The 17621-nt window shown below is 44.6% G+C and overlaps 1 protein-coding gene across 1 annotated transcript in view; it reads left to right on the top strand.

Moving 5' to 3' along the window:
- The window catches only part of ADGRB2 (adhesion G protein-coupled receptor B2), a 1067283-nt gene that overhangs the window by 820288 nt on the left and 229374 nt on the right, over nt 1-17621 (top strand). Inside the window, exons 16-17 of the mRNA XM_078680649.1 lie at nt 3514-3617; nt 15873-15975. Of these exons, the coding sequence (XP_078536775.1) occupies nt 3514-3617; nt 15873-15975 (207 nt within the window). The remainder of the gene's footprint in view (nt 1-3513; nt 3618-15872; nt 15976-17621) is intronic.

Here is a 17621-nt window from a genome sequence, read left to right as displayed (position 1 = left end):
TGCATTTTCATGTCATTGAGATACTGTCTCAGTATTTGATCCTGCCTCTGAGCCATCCTCCATTACTTAAGTTAGGGACTGGCCTGCAGTCATCCACTGACACACCATCTCTGCAGACTGACTAAAACGTTCCTTCTGAAACACTGTGCCACTAAGGTAGAAGTATTTTTTTAAATAAGCCGCTCGTTGGGTGCATCTGTGAGAAGTGTGCAATAGTAAATAAGCAAGAAGGACTTATCTTTTTCATTGAAACTGCAGGTTCTCTAAAGGCACTAAATAAGACACAGTATTACTTCACCTTGCCACATACCCAATACCTCAGCATACCGTTGTCATGGCTTGTGCAAAACTTTATGGCTGGGGGAGTTGCTGGATGATTGCCAGTATAAAAGTAATTTTCCGGAGCCAAAAAATCTACCTTTCTTCCCCAGAAGCACACATTCAGATAGTAGCCCCTGCAACTATGTGTGCAGGTCTACTCCTTCTGAAAACTCACATTGCTATCACTAGGGTCACTGGAATTGAGCGGCAGGAGAACACCAAATTATGTGACAGGGTTCACTTAATTATGCAGCAAAAAAAGGAAAATTATGCTGCATAATCCAGCACAAGTTTTTTTTATAGTATTACTTCATTATTTTGTCATTTGGAAACATGCTAACACTCCCTGGACAAAGTTTTTCTTATTTTTATAAATGTGTGTATTCTCCTGGGTGGGGGGGGGGAACAATTTCCCACTCCTCCCCTGGGGTGAACAAACATTATAAATAAAATGCCACTTAATCTATAATCCCTGCTTAATCTGCCATTGACCGACACCCGCACGATAGGGGTGAAATCCATAGACCTAGGGCCTCATTAGGATGACGGGCGGACTTTGCCCGCCCGTCATCCCATCGTAAATCGGGACCGCTCGCCATAAGGGTGGGGGTCCCGGGGGTGCCATTAGGATGTTCCCGCCACAGTGGCGGGCACATCCTGTATTGTCAGCATTGTGGCGGGCAGTGCTCTCTGCACCGCCCGCCACAATGCTGAAAATGCACTTTCACATTGCCATTTACAAAGCGGCAGGCACCGCACGGTGCCTGCCGCTTTGTAAATGACAATGAAGGGGGGGTCCCACAGGTACCCCCACATGTGCACCCCCACCTGTACTTCACTCTGGGGGCCCACAGGGGGCCCCCAGAGTGAAGACCGCATGCCTTTCCGTGGCGGCATCGCCGCCGCGGAAAGGCACTGAAAACCACACATCATAATATGTCTGGCGGTGTCTATTAGACACCGCCACCATATTATTCCTTTTCCGCCCCGGCCGCAAGGCGACAGGGGCGGAAAAGCGGCGGATGGTCTTTCCGTCCGTCGTGGTCCCCCTCGCCATCCTAATATGGCGGGGGGGAATCTGGTTATGGTATCGGGCGAATTGCCTCCGCCAGGCTGGAGGTGGCTACCGCCAGCCTGGCGGAGGCAATCCGCCCGATATCATAATGGACCCCCTAGTCTTCACTATTTGTGCACCTGTTCCGGTGCTTCTACACTGCCACTGTTGTCCAATTAAAAACCTTCCTCGAGCTAGGGAGGTTTGCCTAATGCTTCCTCGACTAGACTGACAGCATGTGACTTGACTGTGAAATGGAGCAGCCCCAAAGGTCTCATATATCTCTATATGAAAACAGCATCAGTCTGCTTCTCTGCCAGTAACCGGAGCTAGTAGTGTCTTCTTAGTTCGCCCAGACCTGGTCTAATTAAGTGACTCCGAAACTGCAAACTGGACTCTACTCATGAGCAAGAAGCTAGAGCTTTCCTTGGAGGCCTGCAAATCCGAAAAGGAGCTTTACAGGAAATCAAAGAGTAGCCGGGGGTGGGAGGGGGGTTTAGAAGTAAGGAGATGGTATGCCAAAAGAAAAGTTTACTAGGTCCCTTAATTAGCTTCCTTGAATGTAAATCACCTGAAAACAACAGTTAATTGTCCCTTCAGCTCTTATTCAAAGTTTCACACCGACAAGATAAAATGCAGAGTCTTTTGACCGAGAATCCCAGGTGCACAGGTAGATCGCGTATGGATGGGAAATAACAGCAGTCGAGCATCTAAATTTGCTCACACTTCTTGAACACTAAGGGAATGGACCCAGCACCGTGACAAAAGCTGTGTTACAACACATTGGCACGCAAAATCAAATACAGCTTGGACGCTAATTTCACAATGTATTCAAATACCGTTTTAATTAATACTGGGCCTCACAAATGCAAAGTTTTCGCTGGGTTTCATAGAACTGAAATATTAAGCTTGGCAGTAGTAGTCTTTGGTCAACTCATATTTTCAAACTTCACATTTCATATGTGAGCAGAGCTTTATTCTTGTTTTCTTTTCCCCTGCTTGTGCACAACGCTCAAGATGCAGGTAGTTATATGGCCTTGATAGAACTGTAACAAAAAATCTATTAATTTCTACTCATGTTGTTCTTGGAGAGGATGGGTTTACAAGTGTGTACAAAATTGAAAGCCACTTCCTTTGGCTGAATGGACATGTTGTTTGTATTATCAGTGTGAAATGGTTTCTGTTGTTGTGCATAATGCAGGAAAATTCAATAGGTGTAAAGTCATATGTTCATATAAAGTGTTTTCTGTTTTACTGATGTGTAGGGAAGTGTAACTTTTATGTCAGACCACAGTGACTGCACAGTTTTTCGTCTCAAAGTGTATTAAAAGTCTCCTTTTGGGAAATGAGCCAGACATTTTACGGCTCTCCTTTGAAGCAGACTTCACGCTAAAGCTTTCTTTGAACAGAATTTAGAATACTTTCAGGTTCCTTCTCTTGTGATAAATTGAGCAGTCTTTGTTGCAAATTCTCTTTATTTCTCGCTTGCTTTGTGCTGGACTATAAACACTGCTGGCTTTTGATTTAATTTAGGGTTCAATTTTATGCTGCCAATAATTTTGCCTTTTTTGTATTATGAGCATTTTAAATTGATTCACTAACCATTTCTTTTTTCCTTCTGTATTGATTTCCAGCTGTAAATAAACCCTTAATGTTTTGTATTTTGAACTTTGTCTTGTGCGGATTTTCCTATACAGATTTTCCCATGAAATGTATTTGAGTTTTAAATGAATTTTATTTTAGGTCTTTCATCTTCAAAGACTCACACAGAGCCCATATCCACCAATTGGCCCCTTTGATGTAAAAACTACTGATACAGGTGTGAGAGAGGCTGCTCGTTGGTAATGAAGAGATGTTGATACCGATACCACAAATCCAAAATAAAATAATCCTTATTTTTGAGAAGTTGCATTTCGCACAATGATTTGAAGTGTTTCTACTCAACAGCAACTGGTGTTAGAAAAATATCCCTTAAAGAAGGTTTTCCTAGATATTTAATTTACTGTCAGACAATTTCTAACAACATCCGACTAAGAAAGATGCTCACACTGGAAAAAAAGTAATTATTCATATCAGGCTTTCAATTTCCCTTTATAAATGGTATAAGGTAACCATGCCTGCCTTGTCTTTATTTGCAGGCCCTGGATCCCTCTGGTTCACCTTCTGTACCCCTCATGATTGGTTGCGCAGTATCCTGTATGGCCTTACTGATTTTGCTTGCTGTCTATGCTGCATTTTGGAGGTTGGTACATCAATTGAGGATCTATCTCTTCGTAATAGTATTTAGAGTTAAAAACAATGGCACACATTTTTTAAGCAGCACATGTTGAAATGAGACTTATGGATCACCTCCTCAAATACACCTAAAAGAAACAGGGAAGGGAGTTAGGAATGGGTTATTGTAAGGAGGTCTGCTTTAAGGAAGCGTTTTTTTTCCAGAAAACACATTTGCTGATCATATATATGAAGGGAAATTGGAAACTGGGGACTCAGTGCACAACCTATGTATGTAATGCTGTTGTCATAAGAATTGAGTCCGTACTTCTTGAAGCACAAAAATAATTTAGTAAATAGTCACTTAATTGCACAAATTAATCCAAGCACAGTTTTGATTCTTTATCTGCTATATTTTAGCCTACAATCAAATATATTTTTAGCCAGCAATGCAGTAGGGGCTCCTGGAAGGAGTGCTGCGGGCCAGTGGGGCGGGCGGGGTAGGGGCGGGGTGGGGGTAGTAAACTCTGGCATACAGCCGAACGGAGGTAAGTACATAAATAAACAAATAAAACAAATTACATTGCACACACTGCAACGTCAAATGTGTGAACATTTGAATTTACTTTATAATTTGCAAGCAAGAAAAATGGAGTAAAGTCACTTATGAACACATGGGATGGGGGAGTGCTTCTCATTTTGCAGGCTTCTGATCTGGCATGCCTTGCCCTAAAGATGACATAAGCAAGATCGCATAAAACCAAGCTATAAAGCAGGAGGCCAAACCACCCATAAACAACCTCACAGAATTGGAGGATGAATTTCCTGCTTTGTTATGTCATTCTCTCTGAAGTTAGTAAATAGTGGAATAGTGAACCTGGTTGGGCAGTTCGGGCAGGACAGAGTTCCTGTTGGAGCAGTACTGTTTGCAAGCATTCCTCCCATCACCTTTTGTGTGTTTGTTGTTGTAGGAAAGTGCCTCTTTTGGACATGGTTATCTCCCACTTTTTCTCTGGAAAATGATGTAATTTTGGCTGGAGGCGCACAGGGTTCCTGCCAACCAGTTCCCCTGTGCCAGAATCTCTTTCCCTAAACTGTACCTTTTGTTTCCAAATTGGCACAACTTCAGTACCCCTTGTAGGTTGCTAGTAAATGGCACACCAGGAACCTAGGGCATTGGCACTGAAGAGGAACCCCAAGGGTAGCATCACAAATTGTGCCACCCTATGGTTCCCTCATCAAGGCATGCACACTGCCATCGCAGACTGTGTGCCTTCGTGCAGACAAAACCAAAGAGTCAAAACCAAAGGTAGAGAGTTAGGACTGTGAGACCGCCGTCCTAGTCCCTAACTATATATTGATAACCAAAAGAAGACGGCCAGGAGCATTTGCTGTCTAACGTGTGTGATGTACTGGCACCTCAAAGGTTTGTTAATAAAACTCTCACACACCAACCTGGTTGGTGTCATGCTTCACCATCGGGTCCCAGCCAGGTAGCCGAATGCTACCTGGCTGTGCTGCAAAACGTGATTACAGTGGAGCGGGTATTTGAGGTAATGTCTTGTGTGATTATGTGAGTGAGATTACCATGAAAAATACCTCCAGAATACTTCCTTGGTACTTTATTCTTGGAGCACTGTAGTATGATTAAAAAATCTTCAGAGAGTGGATAATATATTCCATGTACTATGTGTAGCTGTATATATTATCAGATGGTCGACATGTTTCAGCCTGGAGGAAAAAATAGGGTGGGCTTTCTTCAGGACCTCTCCAAAACAGTGAGTATAAGTGACAAATAGTGGGTAGCAAAAACTTTACCACGTGAATAGCATATTTAACACCCGCGCTAGGGAGTGTTTTGCATGCATAGAGGACTGACCGTTTTTATGGCCAGCCTTTGCCCCGGGGAGTCCGCACTAGGTGATTCGGCGAGATCCTTTGCAACACAAATTGTGATTTAACAGAGGCCACTTATCTTTGCCCATACCCCCGGGACAAGATTAGATATCATAATCCTGGACAAATGTATTCTACATTTTGAGGAGGACGATAAAAACGGTCAGTCCTCTATGTATGCAAAATACTCCCTAGCGCGAGTGTTAAATATGCTATTCATATGGTAAAGTTTTTGCCACCCACTATTTCTCACTTATACACACTGTTTTGGAGAGGTCCTGAAGAAAGCCCACCCTATTTTTTCCTGTGGGCTGAAACATGTCGACCATCTGATAATATATACAGCTACACATAGTACCTGGAATATATTATCCACTCTCTGAAGATATTTTAATCACACCCCAGTGCTCCAAGAATAAAGTACCAAGGAAGTATTCTGGAGGTAATTTTAATAGTAATCTCACTCACATAATCACACATTACATTACCTTAAATACTCGCTCCACTGTAATCAGGTGTTGCAGCACAGCCATGTAGCATTTTGCTACCTGGCTGGGACCTGATGATGAAGCATGACACCAACCAGGTCGGTGTGTGAGGATTTTATTAACAAACCTTTGAGGTGCCATCACTGTACTTTGAGATGTTTGGTATCAAACATCTCATTGTAATAAACCTGCACTGATTCCTGTGTCAGATTTATTACAAATTGCACACAGAGGACCCCTTAGAGCGGTCCCCTGAAACCTACCAACCCTTAGTGTGGGCACTGACAGGTCTAAGCTAGCCTGTCACCACCAGACAGAGTTCTGACCTCATGGGGACGAGCACCAGCGAACTCAGAGGTTAAGAACAAAGCCTGTCCTGGACGGAGGTGTTTACACCTTCCCACGGTCTGGACAGCCATCTGTGGCGGAAAGCGTTAAAGGCCATGATGCCTTTAAATTCCACCCCAGCCTCTCCTACTAGAAGGAGCTGCCTCCCATCCTGTTATTTCTCACCCCCTTTGGCGGGAAGACAGGCAGGAAAACATAGAACGAATAAAAGGTGTGCCCGCCTCTGTCAACTCTACCCTTCAGGTGCTGGAGGCGAGGTGTAGCACATTTTCCAGTGCCCTACATCTTGAAGATGGTGAAACTTCTACAATCACAGCAAGGGTTATGTCCCCCTCCCTTGGTAGGTGGGCATAATAGAGGCTGTAGACACCCAAAGTAAGGGGCCCATTGGCCACTACCCACCACTCCCTTGTAAACACCCCTAAATTTAGTATTTAGGTGACATCCCCAGACCCTGAACTTAGATTCCATGGACTCAAGAAGAAGACAACGAAGAAACGCTATAGGACAGAGAACTGCAAACCTTGTGGTGGACTTTGGGCGCAAACTCTTGCCTGCAGCCATATAAATCGACAATCGCCATCCTTCAGCTTGTCTCGTTGCTGTGTGGCCTCTAAAAACCCTGGAGGGTCACCGCCACTTCGCAAATGACCAAAGAGCTCCCTTGAGATAGAGGTACAATCTCCCTGCAGCCACAGGTCTCCAAAAACAGCAAAGTCCAGTCCAGATACATACAGCTCCCCAGCCCAACCGATGTTTCTGAGTGCCCTCCGAATGTACACTTGCTCTGGAGGGTCAGCTCAGCTTCTATACCAAGTCTTGAGGTCTCAGAACCCACCGGAGCTGCAAGGCATCAACATAAGGGGTAACCACACAATGTATTACATTTTCCACATTACTTTTTTTTCCCTTCCATAGGAAATGTATTGTGCGTAATTGTGCATAACTATGATTATTGCATTTTACTGTCATTTATCATATTGTGAAAAGTATTTACCTCATACCAAAGTTCTTGGTCTAAATATTGATATAAAAAGAAGTACTATTTTTATCTCAATTACTACTGACTTCATTCCTTGAGTGTGTGTAATCATGTATTGCCTTGCTTTATGCAACACATGTTTAGCACTATCCTCTGATAAGCTAACTGCTCACCCACACTATCCCAGTTAGTCTTATCTACTTTTGTCTCTGTAAACCAATTAGGGTCTGTTCGGCATCTCTGCACAGTGTACCTCATTGTGGTGTTCTATATAGAGAGGTGGGTTTCCTACAGTTGTTAGTAAACAATAGCCTGAAGCAAGGCATTGCTTACTAGTATTTGCTGACTAAAGGCGTTTCAGACCTTAAATTCAAACAGAATTGTCCACAACAACTAGAACCATACTGCGAAAGATAAGGTTGCACCACCAGTGCAACATGTTTTTGTTTGCAATAGATTTGTTTGATATAGGGCAATACAGAATTTAACATCCAACAGTTTATATGCTGTTGTTTTCTTTTTGCCTAGTCCTTTTAATGCAGAAGTAAGGCATAAATACTTAAAATCCAAACACACACTCATTTGTTATATTCATTGATTGATTGAGGGATGGGCATGTTTTTGTAACTAACCACACACATAAGAACAGTCATCATGGGGCTAGTATCCACATCACCTGCTTTCGTATTGTCACTGATTTTATCTATTTTACATTTTGCTATAAAATAATCCTGTCTGATTGCCCCGTTCTTTAACTGATCGCTTTTCAAGATTACCCCACAGGGACTCCCATTGACCATAGTTTGATCCATTTATGTCACGGGCACAAGACCCAGCCACACGAGTGGGATAGCATATTTATCAGAACAGGTGGGGGAACGCTAGGTGGTAGGAATTGTTGAGATCACTGCAGATTCCCGAAGTTGAAATGGACAATGTGTGATTTTAGGCCAGGTTTGAGGTTTGCATGGCATTGTGGGTAAGAAACCATCTTGGGAACCACTCAAGCACACTACCCTTGACTCCACTGAGCATCTAGGGGCATATTACCAAGCAATAGCGATAATTATCGCTATTGCTTGGTTAGAGATAAAATGTTACCGCTAAGCTGCGGCGATTTTTATCGCAGATAAACCTTGGTATTACCAAGGTTTATCGCAAATGCGATAAAAAACGGCCGCAATGCATGAATATCGCTGAAAAGTCAGCGATATTCATGCATTACCGAGCTAATGCTCTTAGCCATGTTATCCACCTCCCATTGGATAACATGGCTAAGAACTGCTCAGGGCAGGTGTTAGCTTTTGGAGATATTCGCGCTTAGCACGAATATCTCCAAAAGTTGGTAATAGGAGATAGCGATGTTAGCGACTGTTTCCAGTCGCTAACATCTTGGCACGCCCACTTTGCATATCATTAGTGATAAATATCACTGATATGCAAAGTGGGGCCCAAGATGGTCGCTATCTCCTACTAGCTGTCGCTAACCGTTGTTAGCTACAGCTAGGTAATAGGGAGATAATTTTATCTCCGCTTTCTTGGCTTTTAAAGCCAAAAAAGCGGAGATAAACCCCCTTGATAATATGCCCCCTAGTTTTCAGAAATGTCTGGTTTTGTTAGGTTTCTGAGTGCGGCCGTCCAGACATGGCACAAATACCGCCACTACACGATTGCTCATTTCTCCTTGTTTCATCTTTGGGCCGTTTGTGTTGTGGGTGTTAGCAACACACATGAGGTACCGTTTTTTTTCAGGGCAAGTGGGGAACGCTGGATATTGGGAAAGTTGTGATTTCCCACAGATTTGTGAACTTTTCCTCACAGAAATAAGCAAGCTGCATTATTTTAGGCAGTCTTTGATGTTTGCAGGGCATTGTGGGTTAGAAAACACCATGGTATTCATGGAAGTCACACCACCCTGGAGTCCCATGTGCTTCTATTTTTCAACAGGGCTGAGTTTAGTTTGTTTTCTTGGGTGGCAATGCACAGCCCTGTATAGCGCCATTCACCATAGCAGGTAGTGACAAATCTGGAATGTGATTGAGACTTCTAGGTGCAGATTTCTTACCTTTTGAATTATCTTGCAGCATCAGATTGGATCTGGATAACTTCTTCTCGAGCAGTACCCCTGCGATGTGGCTGGTAGCGAAGAACTGCTCCATGTGGGGTCGTCTGCATTATCCGCACCAGAAGTGACATGTGCATTGCCTATATTGGCTTCACCCCAGCAGGTTGACATCAATTCTTTCCTTTCTGCGCTGGTCAGCGCAGTTCCAGAGACGAGCCACCCCTTTAGGAGTGGGAGGGGTTGCTGGACCATGATGAATAGCAGCCTTAGGATTCAAACATGGTGACAAACCTCTTGACTGAAGTACTTCAACCGGGAGTATCCCCTTCAGGACCGCTTCTTCTGTTCAATGAAGCACCTACTGATGTTCTACTTGGGACTTGGTCCAAGCACAACTCAGGGACTCCTGTGAACAGAATAATTGCAAGCTTGCAAGCTGCCACAGCGCCACCCCAGGGGCCCTCAACTTCCTCACGCAACACCCTACCACGGAGAGCTTGGCGGTCCAAGCTTCCACTTCCCACTTAAATCCTGGCACATTCACAACCACCGGAGCACGTCAGACGAATATGACACGAGCAGCGAGCAAGACTTCTCACTGTAAAGGTACGCTTGCTCTGCACGCCCTCCGAGAGAGCCACTGAGCCCTTAATTAGGAGTTATAGGTACAACTGAACCATAATACTACTGCGCATTTCTAGGTAGGTAATTTTAAGTTCACTTCACTCTCACCATCACCGCTCCTGATCACCATCCCTGATCACTACTGTGAATAACCAGTTTGTCTCCCTCCTGATGGAGTAAAGCACAGAAGACCCAATGATGATGCTTTATACGTAATAAACATAAGCGTACAACCAAGATATACGGCTACTACGAGTAATACATGAATTAGGGTTTTTTTAAGATGGTAAGACCCCAGACCCTGGTAACAACAGGACAAGTGATCCATTCTCCCCATATCAATTGACAATCCCAACCACACCACCAGATCGGGAATCTAAGAGGCTGGACAACGTAGGCAAGAAGATGTTTTTTTACACCAGCCTGGCACTGCGGTCCATGAACACCGGGTGCCTTTTCGGCTGCTTTTCTTACTCTGTGAGATACAGTTGTGCAGGTGCTGCCAACAGTCCCGGAGGAGGCCTGGGCCATACTCTCCCAGGCGGTTGCCGATCGGAAAGATGCAGCTTAGTTCACGATTCAATGTAAACTGGACTCCACTGACTCACTGGGCAGAGGGATTTTGTACACTGTGGCCTTACAGCACCATGCCTGAGTGATGATTACGAGCATTTCTGGGGATGTCCAAACATCGCTTAAAGACAAGCTTTTAATAGCTCCCGTCTTTTAGTAGAAAAGGCAGTTACAGCGCTGGAGCAGCAGGGATACGGTCAGGTCCTGGGGCTTGTTCCAATCTGCCTTTTCACTTTTTTGTGGCCATGGAAGGAGCTTCCAGCTGCATCTATCCTCTCTCAATTACTGCAGCGCACAACATTCTCAGCCTCAGTCTGGCCCAGGACGCGGTACACACAGACCCTCTGGGTTGAGCATCCAATGGTTGGGCTAGTCCACCACCCCCTCCCCAAGGCAGCTGCAGCATTCAAAGACTCTGCCCTCTTACCATCATGGACTCCTAGTAGGGGGCTGGATCCGCCATCACCTGCCCCACTAGCGTTCTGTAATGTCTGACTGGTGGGTTTTGCAGATCGTCCAAATGGGTTATTTCATCCCCTTTGTGACTACCCCTCCTGCCATGCCACCTGCTCATGACAGAATGACAGAGGACCACCAATCCCTTTTCTGCTAGGAAGTGATGGCTCTCTTGGTCAAGCGAGCACTAGAGAGGGTGCCGATTCCAGATGTAGGCCTTGGTTGCTATTCTTGCTACTTTCTGGTAGATGGATGGAGACCATGTGTCCTATCCTAGACCTGTGCCCTCTCAATTTCTTCCTCAAGAAGGAGAAGACCAAAATAGTCACTCTCACCCAGTTCCTTTCTGCCCTGGCCACTGGGAGTTTGAATGGTAGCATGGACTTGCAGGATGCATACTTCCACATTTTTGTCCTGCCTGCCCACACTCATTACCTGCGGTTCAAGGTAGGCTGGTTTTCACCAAGATGATGGCAGTGGTTGCAGCTCATCTGCAGAGACTTGGGGAGACAGTCTTTACCCTAGCTCGATGACTGGCTGTTGAAGGCCGACTCGCCCCAAGCCATTGTCTCCCACCTCCAGACCACGGCAGAACTCCTACATTTGCTGAGGTTCACTATCAATGTTCTGTTCTGGACATGGTGCAGTATCGGGCTGCTCCTTCCAAACATCAAGTCCAGGATATTCAGGCTATGATACTGATGTTTCAAACTCTATCCTGGATTTCATTGAGACTGACTTGAGGCTGTTGGACCTCATGGCCTCCTTCATCCTGTTTGTGACACATGCCCATTGGCATATGCAGAATCTGCAGTGGGACCTGAAGTTCCAGTGGGCGCAGCATCAGGCAAATCTCTCGGACATGGTCCTGATCTCTGAGGGAACTGCAAAACATCTGCAGTGGTGGTTAAGTAACCGCGTTTGGCTCAGTGGTAGACCCCTCTCCCTTCCTCAACCTGGTCTGATAATAGTGACAGATGCGTCAATCCGGGATGGGGCAGCCATCTGGGATAGCTGGAGATCAGATGCCTCTGGTTTTCGGCAGAACCAGACTCCACATCAGCCAGTTGGAGCTCCGAGTGATCTGGCTGGCTTTAAAAGCCTTTTTACCCTCCATCCAGGGAAGGTTAGTACAAGTGTTCACGGATGACACCACTACCATGTAGTACTGCAACAAACAAGGTAGAGTTAGGTTGTGGAGCTTGTGTAAAGAGGCCCTGCATCTCTGTAAATGGCAGGAACCTCAGGGCATATCCCTGGTGGTTCCACACCTGACGGGCTCTCTGAACACCAGGGCAGACAAACTCAGCCCAAGATGCCTAGAGGATCACGAATGGCGGAGACGCTATTCAACTTGCCTTGCCCCCATACCACTCCTTCCCAGAGTTCTCAAGAAGACCAGGAACAATGGGCCCAAGTCATTCTTGTGTCTCTTGACCTGGCATAGAGAGTTTGGTGTCCCGAGCTGATGAGCATGACCATCTGTCCTCCAATCAGGCTGACCTTTCGAGAGCCCTCTCTGCTGCAGCAGCAGGGGAGGGTCCTCCACCTGAACCTGTCCACTCTTTGCCTTCTTGCATGACAATTGAGTACGGACAGTTGACAGCTTTCTACCTTCCTCCTGAAGTCTGCAATGTTCTCTTGCCAGCCAGGCGTCCCTTCATAAAGACGGTATACACGTGCTGTTGGGGAAAATATGTGGCACGGTGTAGAGAACAACAGGTCGATCCCCTCCCCCCTTCTCAGGTTCCTCTCTTCATTCTTTCTCTTGCCCAGCAGGGCTGTGCTCTGGGTACCCTCAAGGCCAATCTTTCTGCTGTTTCCTCGTTTCTGCGGTTGCTTGACAAGCCATCCCTCTTCAAATCCCCTTTTGCAAATAGATTTTTCAAAGGTTTGCAACATTTGTTCCCACCTTCTCCTTTCATTATGCCTCAATGGGATCTCAATCTTGTCCTCACTTTCCTTATGTGAAATCCTTTTGAACGTTTGCACAATTGTCCTCTCAGGCTCCTTACCATCAAGACTGTCTTTTTCGTGGCTATCACATCGGCTTTGATGGTCAGCATGCTTCAGGCTTTGTTATTAAAGCCTGCGTATTCTAGCAACTACCCAGACAAACTTGTGCTCCATGTGGGAGCTACCTTTCTACCAAAAGTGATCACTCCTTTTCACGTAGGCCAATCCATCACTCTGCCTACTTTTTGCGCTCCACGACATCCCTCTTACGAATAGGAGCGACATCACTGAACCCAAAAAGAGAGTTGTCTTTCTGCCTTGACCACACACAAGAGTCCTGGGTGGACATCCAACTCTTAGTTGGGTAATTTGGAGTGAAGAAAGGATGGGCTGTGCAGAAGCAGACCATCTCCTGATGGCTCATGCTCTGTATAAAGATCTGCTACACTTAGGCCAAAAAGCAACCCCCTGAGGCTTGCGTGCTTATTGCATGCTGAGTTCTGGTCCTAGATATCCACCAGGCAGCAACGTGGGCTTCCTTATACATGTTCACAAAAACTACTGTCTGGAAAGTCAAGTGCATCGGGCCAGGCACTTTCCTCATTCGGTCCTGCAGGACTTCCTTGTATGAAATTGGTCTGCAGACCCACCTCCTGGGAGATATTGCTTGGGTATCAATTCAAAAGGTAATGAATCTGTGGCTAGAAGTCTCTATCAGATGAACAAGTTTCTTACCTTCTGTAATGCCTTATCTAGTAGAGACTCTATCTAGACTCACATTCCTTACCGACTCACCGATCCTTCCTGCTCTGCGAACAGATTTCTAAGGACAGGATATTTCCCCTTTCAGAGCCCTATTTTTTCAACACCAGTGGTCAGTGTTCTTTGTGTCTCCACGCTCCTGTTGTGAAAAGAAACTGACGTCAGCACACTGGGGTGGTCCCTATATGGGCACTGTGGATGAGGCCAAGAGGAGACGAATGATGCCAGCTACTGGCACACAGTGGTACTGCTCAAGAAAAATGTGATGCCTGGAGATAATTCAACAGGTAAGGAATCTATGGCTAGATAGACTCTACCAGATAAGGCGTTAAAGAAGGTAAGTAGCTTGTTCTATACTCTTACTCTGCCTCTCCATACGGCATAGCTGCAGCCAAAGAATCAAAATGTACTCTTGCTTTCCAAGGGAATGTGGAACTGCACATCAGGTTGGCAAAATACTTGTGGGGTTTTGGGGCTGGAGGATAGGGCCAAGACCAGGGTGGTCCATCCACACACCATATTAATTGTGTGCAATAAAATACATCTGTGGTGTCTAGTGAGCTAATGGGGGTGGGGAGGTCATAGTGGCAGTGAACCCCTCTGTTCACTTGCAGGGGGGCAGAAGGAACAATGGGGCGCGGGGAAGGGTAAAACACAGATCCATTCTATTGGGGCTACTACTCCCCACAAAAACAAATTATGAAAAGTAATCCTTGGTGTCTAGTGGGCTTTCTGCCCCCCACCTCCCCATTCACCTTGGCGGGTAGATTGGGGTAAATACCTCCATCCAGCCCCCTTGGGTGGGGGTGGAAAGACTTTTGGGGCCACAGGGGCGTAGTCTCATGCCCGTAGGAGCCACCACCCCCACACAATCATTATCCTTGGTGTTTAGTAAGTGGATCCCTGGTTGGGGGTCATCCTCCTGCAGGAGCGCCAAAGCAAGGATCCACTTGGGAGCAATATCCTTAGAAAGGAGAGATTCTTACCTTTCCATTGAAATCTCCCTCATACAAATAGGTGGCCAGGAGGCTCAGATATGTGCCTGAGCACCAATTTAGTGAAAGTGAAATGAGCCAATTGGCTCATTTTGCTTTTACTTTCATTGAAATGACAACAGCGTGCCATGCGCACTGATCATCATTTCACACAAAAAAAGTCTTGAGCTGCTGGGTAACTCTTCCCCAGCAGGCTGACCTCTAAAATTTTGAAAAAGGACCCCAGAGGTTCCTTTAAAGCAGACAGATACTAAAGATGCAGACAGATACTAAAGATGCTAATGGCCGACAGATACAGTGGGGAGGGAGTGTGGGGGTCAGCCACATTAAAGGTAAGGTGAAAACTTTCATTAGATTTGAAAGAGACGAGTAATGTGGTTTTCCAAGGAAACTTTACTTTTCTTAAAATAACTTTCCCTCCCCCTGTATTTTGTGTTTCTCATCAGAAATTCCCTTAACAATCATTTCTTAATTTGAGCCGGTGGTTTCCAGTGCCCAGCACCGGCTCTTAATCATCAACACTGGCACTTTCATGAGCACCAGTTATGGACACAGTTATTTATGGGGAGATTAAGTGATTTGCCCAGAATCACAGAATGTTGAGCCAATGCTGAAACTCAAACTTGGTTCCCCAGCTCCAAAGTCGGTAGCTCTGGCAATTGCGCCACATCCTCCCTCCCTCCCACTTTCATGGTTAGTAGTTAGTTCTATTTTAGGCAGCACTAACAGGAGAAATGGGCTGCTGCAAGCTGCATCTTGACGAGAGGCCGGGCTCTTTTTATTATACAAATTACCCAATGCTAGCAATCCACTAACTCTAATTACTTGGATAAATAAGGTACGGGTTGCAATTACCAAAATTATAAAAGATGAAAGCAGCCAGAACGGCTTACTTCAAAAATAAGTAAATAAGTAACCTAACAAATAAAAATGTTTCTAGCTTTTCCTGGTGTACTGAAGAGGAATGGGGCATTTCAAAGTGACTATCATAAAATTGATGGCCATTTTTACTCTTTAAATAACGATTTTTTTTTGTGGCAGGAGTTTCTCTGTCCTATTTAAAAGAGAATTATGAAGTTTGAAAGGAGTCCAACAACCTTTAATTTATTCTGATGCTTTTTTTTCATTACAATTGCAGATTTATCAAATCCGAAAGATCCATCCTGCTTCTCAACTTCTGCATGTCCATTTTGGCATCCAATGTCTTGATTCTTGTGGGCCAGTCCCAAGCGCTTAGTAAGGTAAGAGTGAGGGTGCCTAACTTCCTTCATGTTTATAAATCCCAGTTGCATGCAGATGGTTATTTATTTAATTTAGCACACTATTACCAATAATAACGGTTTCCTGGCGCTAGGTGAAAGGAGAAACTACACTTTCCACAATAGACCCTGCGTAATATGCAGAACACATAATTGCATGAACAGCCACGTCTTTAATTGTCTGAAAAAGAAGAAGTGGTTGGCTAGTTTCTACAAAGAGACAGAGATTGGATTACACAGAGAGGTAGCAATGCAATTAGTGTTTAATTAATTACATCTCTTAAGCATGTTCACTGCTCCCTGTTAAGTGACCTTTGCAGCAGCAAACCATTACCCTTATCATCTATAATGCTTTTCTTATCACCCTTTAAACTCTGCTGTAACATGTTCGGACAGCAGGTTTACTAAACAATGCTGTTGCTTATAAAAACGTATTTAGGCATGTCACTTTGAGCGTCTAACAATGTGTCAGGCTCCTCCTCCCCATAATATGCATCACACCACTAACTGTACTTCAGTACCTGCTTTTCCATGCATTTGTCAACTAAGGAGCTTCTCCATTGAATATCCCTCTTTTAATTAAAGTTGTTTCACATTTGCTTTGATCTGTTCCTGGGCTCTCTTTTGCATTAGTAGTAGGTTTCCCTTACATTTTGCTTTTTGGCCACTCCATCATGCCTGCATCTCCGCCCACCTGTGTCATATATCAGGGGATTCAAGGAATTAATTTAGTCACAACACCAATATTCAGTGTCAGGACATTTCTGGCCATGCTACTTACTTCAAGAACCACCATCCGATGAGTTCTTTTAATTTTTTTGTGAGTATCCACATAAGGTCTGTATGGACTTGCCCATGTGTTCCGGAAGTCAAGAGGTCTAAGACATTAAACGTGTCAACTTTTTCATGAAAAGAATGCAGATGCATATTCAAAAATCACCTGCTGAGTAACATGCGACTGGAAGACCAATCCTCTTGGTTTTGGCAAATTTTCCCCACCGAAGAATTGAAGTTTGTACTCTATTCAAATCCACTATAAAAGTAGAGTGTTCTAAGGTTATATTTCTACTTATATGCTTGTTGCTCCTGTGCTATCCTGTAATAAAAAAAACACTAGTTCGCCTTCAAATGATCTTAATTGATAATCATAAGAAATGAATAGTCTTGCACATGTGCAAGATCTCAAGCACTGTTTTTTTAAAGGTGTATATTTCTCTAGCATTGGATCTTTCATAGAGTTGCACGCATGACTATGACCTATGATCGAACTAGAAGTTCATCAGTAACCTACAAACAGAAATGTCCCCTGACCTTGGCCAATTTGCTCTCAATTTAGTAACCCATGTTCTTTTATTGAACCTGTGAAATCTACATGTTCATGTGTAGAAATTAGGCGGCAGCAGTTGACTGCATTTGATCTGAAGATGTAATTGCCTTCCACACTGCTCAATGCCCTTCCACAAAGTACATTTATCTAGAGCGCTGGGACAAATTTGTGGTTTGGTGTTGTATGTGCTAGATTGACCCTTTACAAGCCAATTTGCCAGATGTTATTTTGTTTGTTTTGTCTTCGGCTCTTCAAAGCCTTGCAGTGGGCACTGTAAACTGTTGTTTGTAGACCCTTCCGG

The sequence above is a fragment of the Lissotriton helveticus genome, chromosome 3_1 (genome assembly GCF_964261635.1).
Source record: "Lissotriton helveticus chromosome 3_1, aLisHel1.1, whole genome shotgun sequence".
NCBI lineage: Eukaryota > Metazoa > Chordata > Amphibia > Caudata > Salamandridae > Lissotriton > Lissotriton helveticus.
The sequence above is the reverse complement of the archived record's forward strand: the minus strand, read 5'-3'. Positions and strand labels throughout refer to the sequence as shown.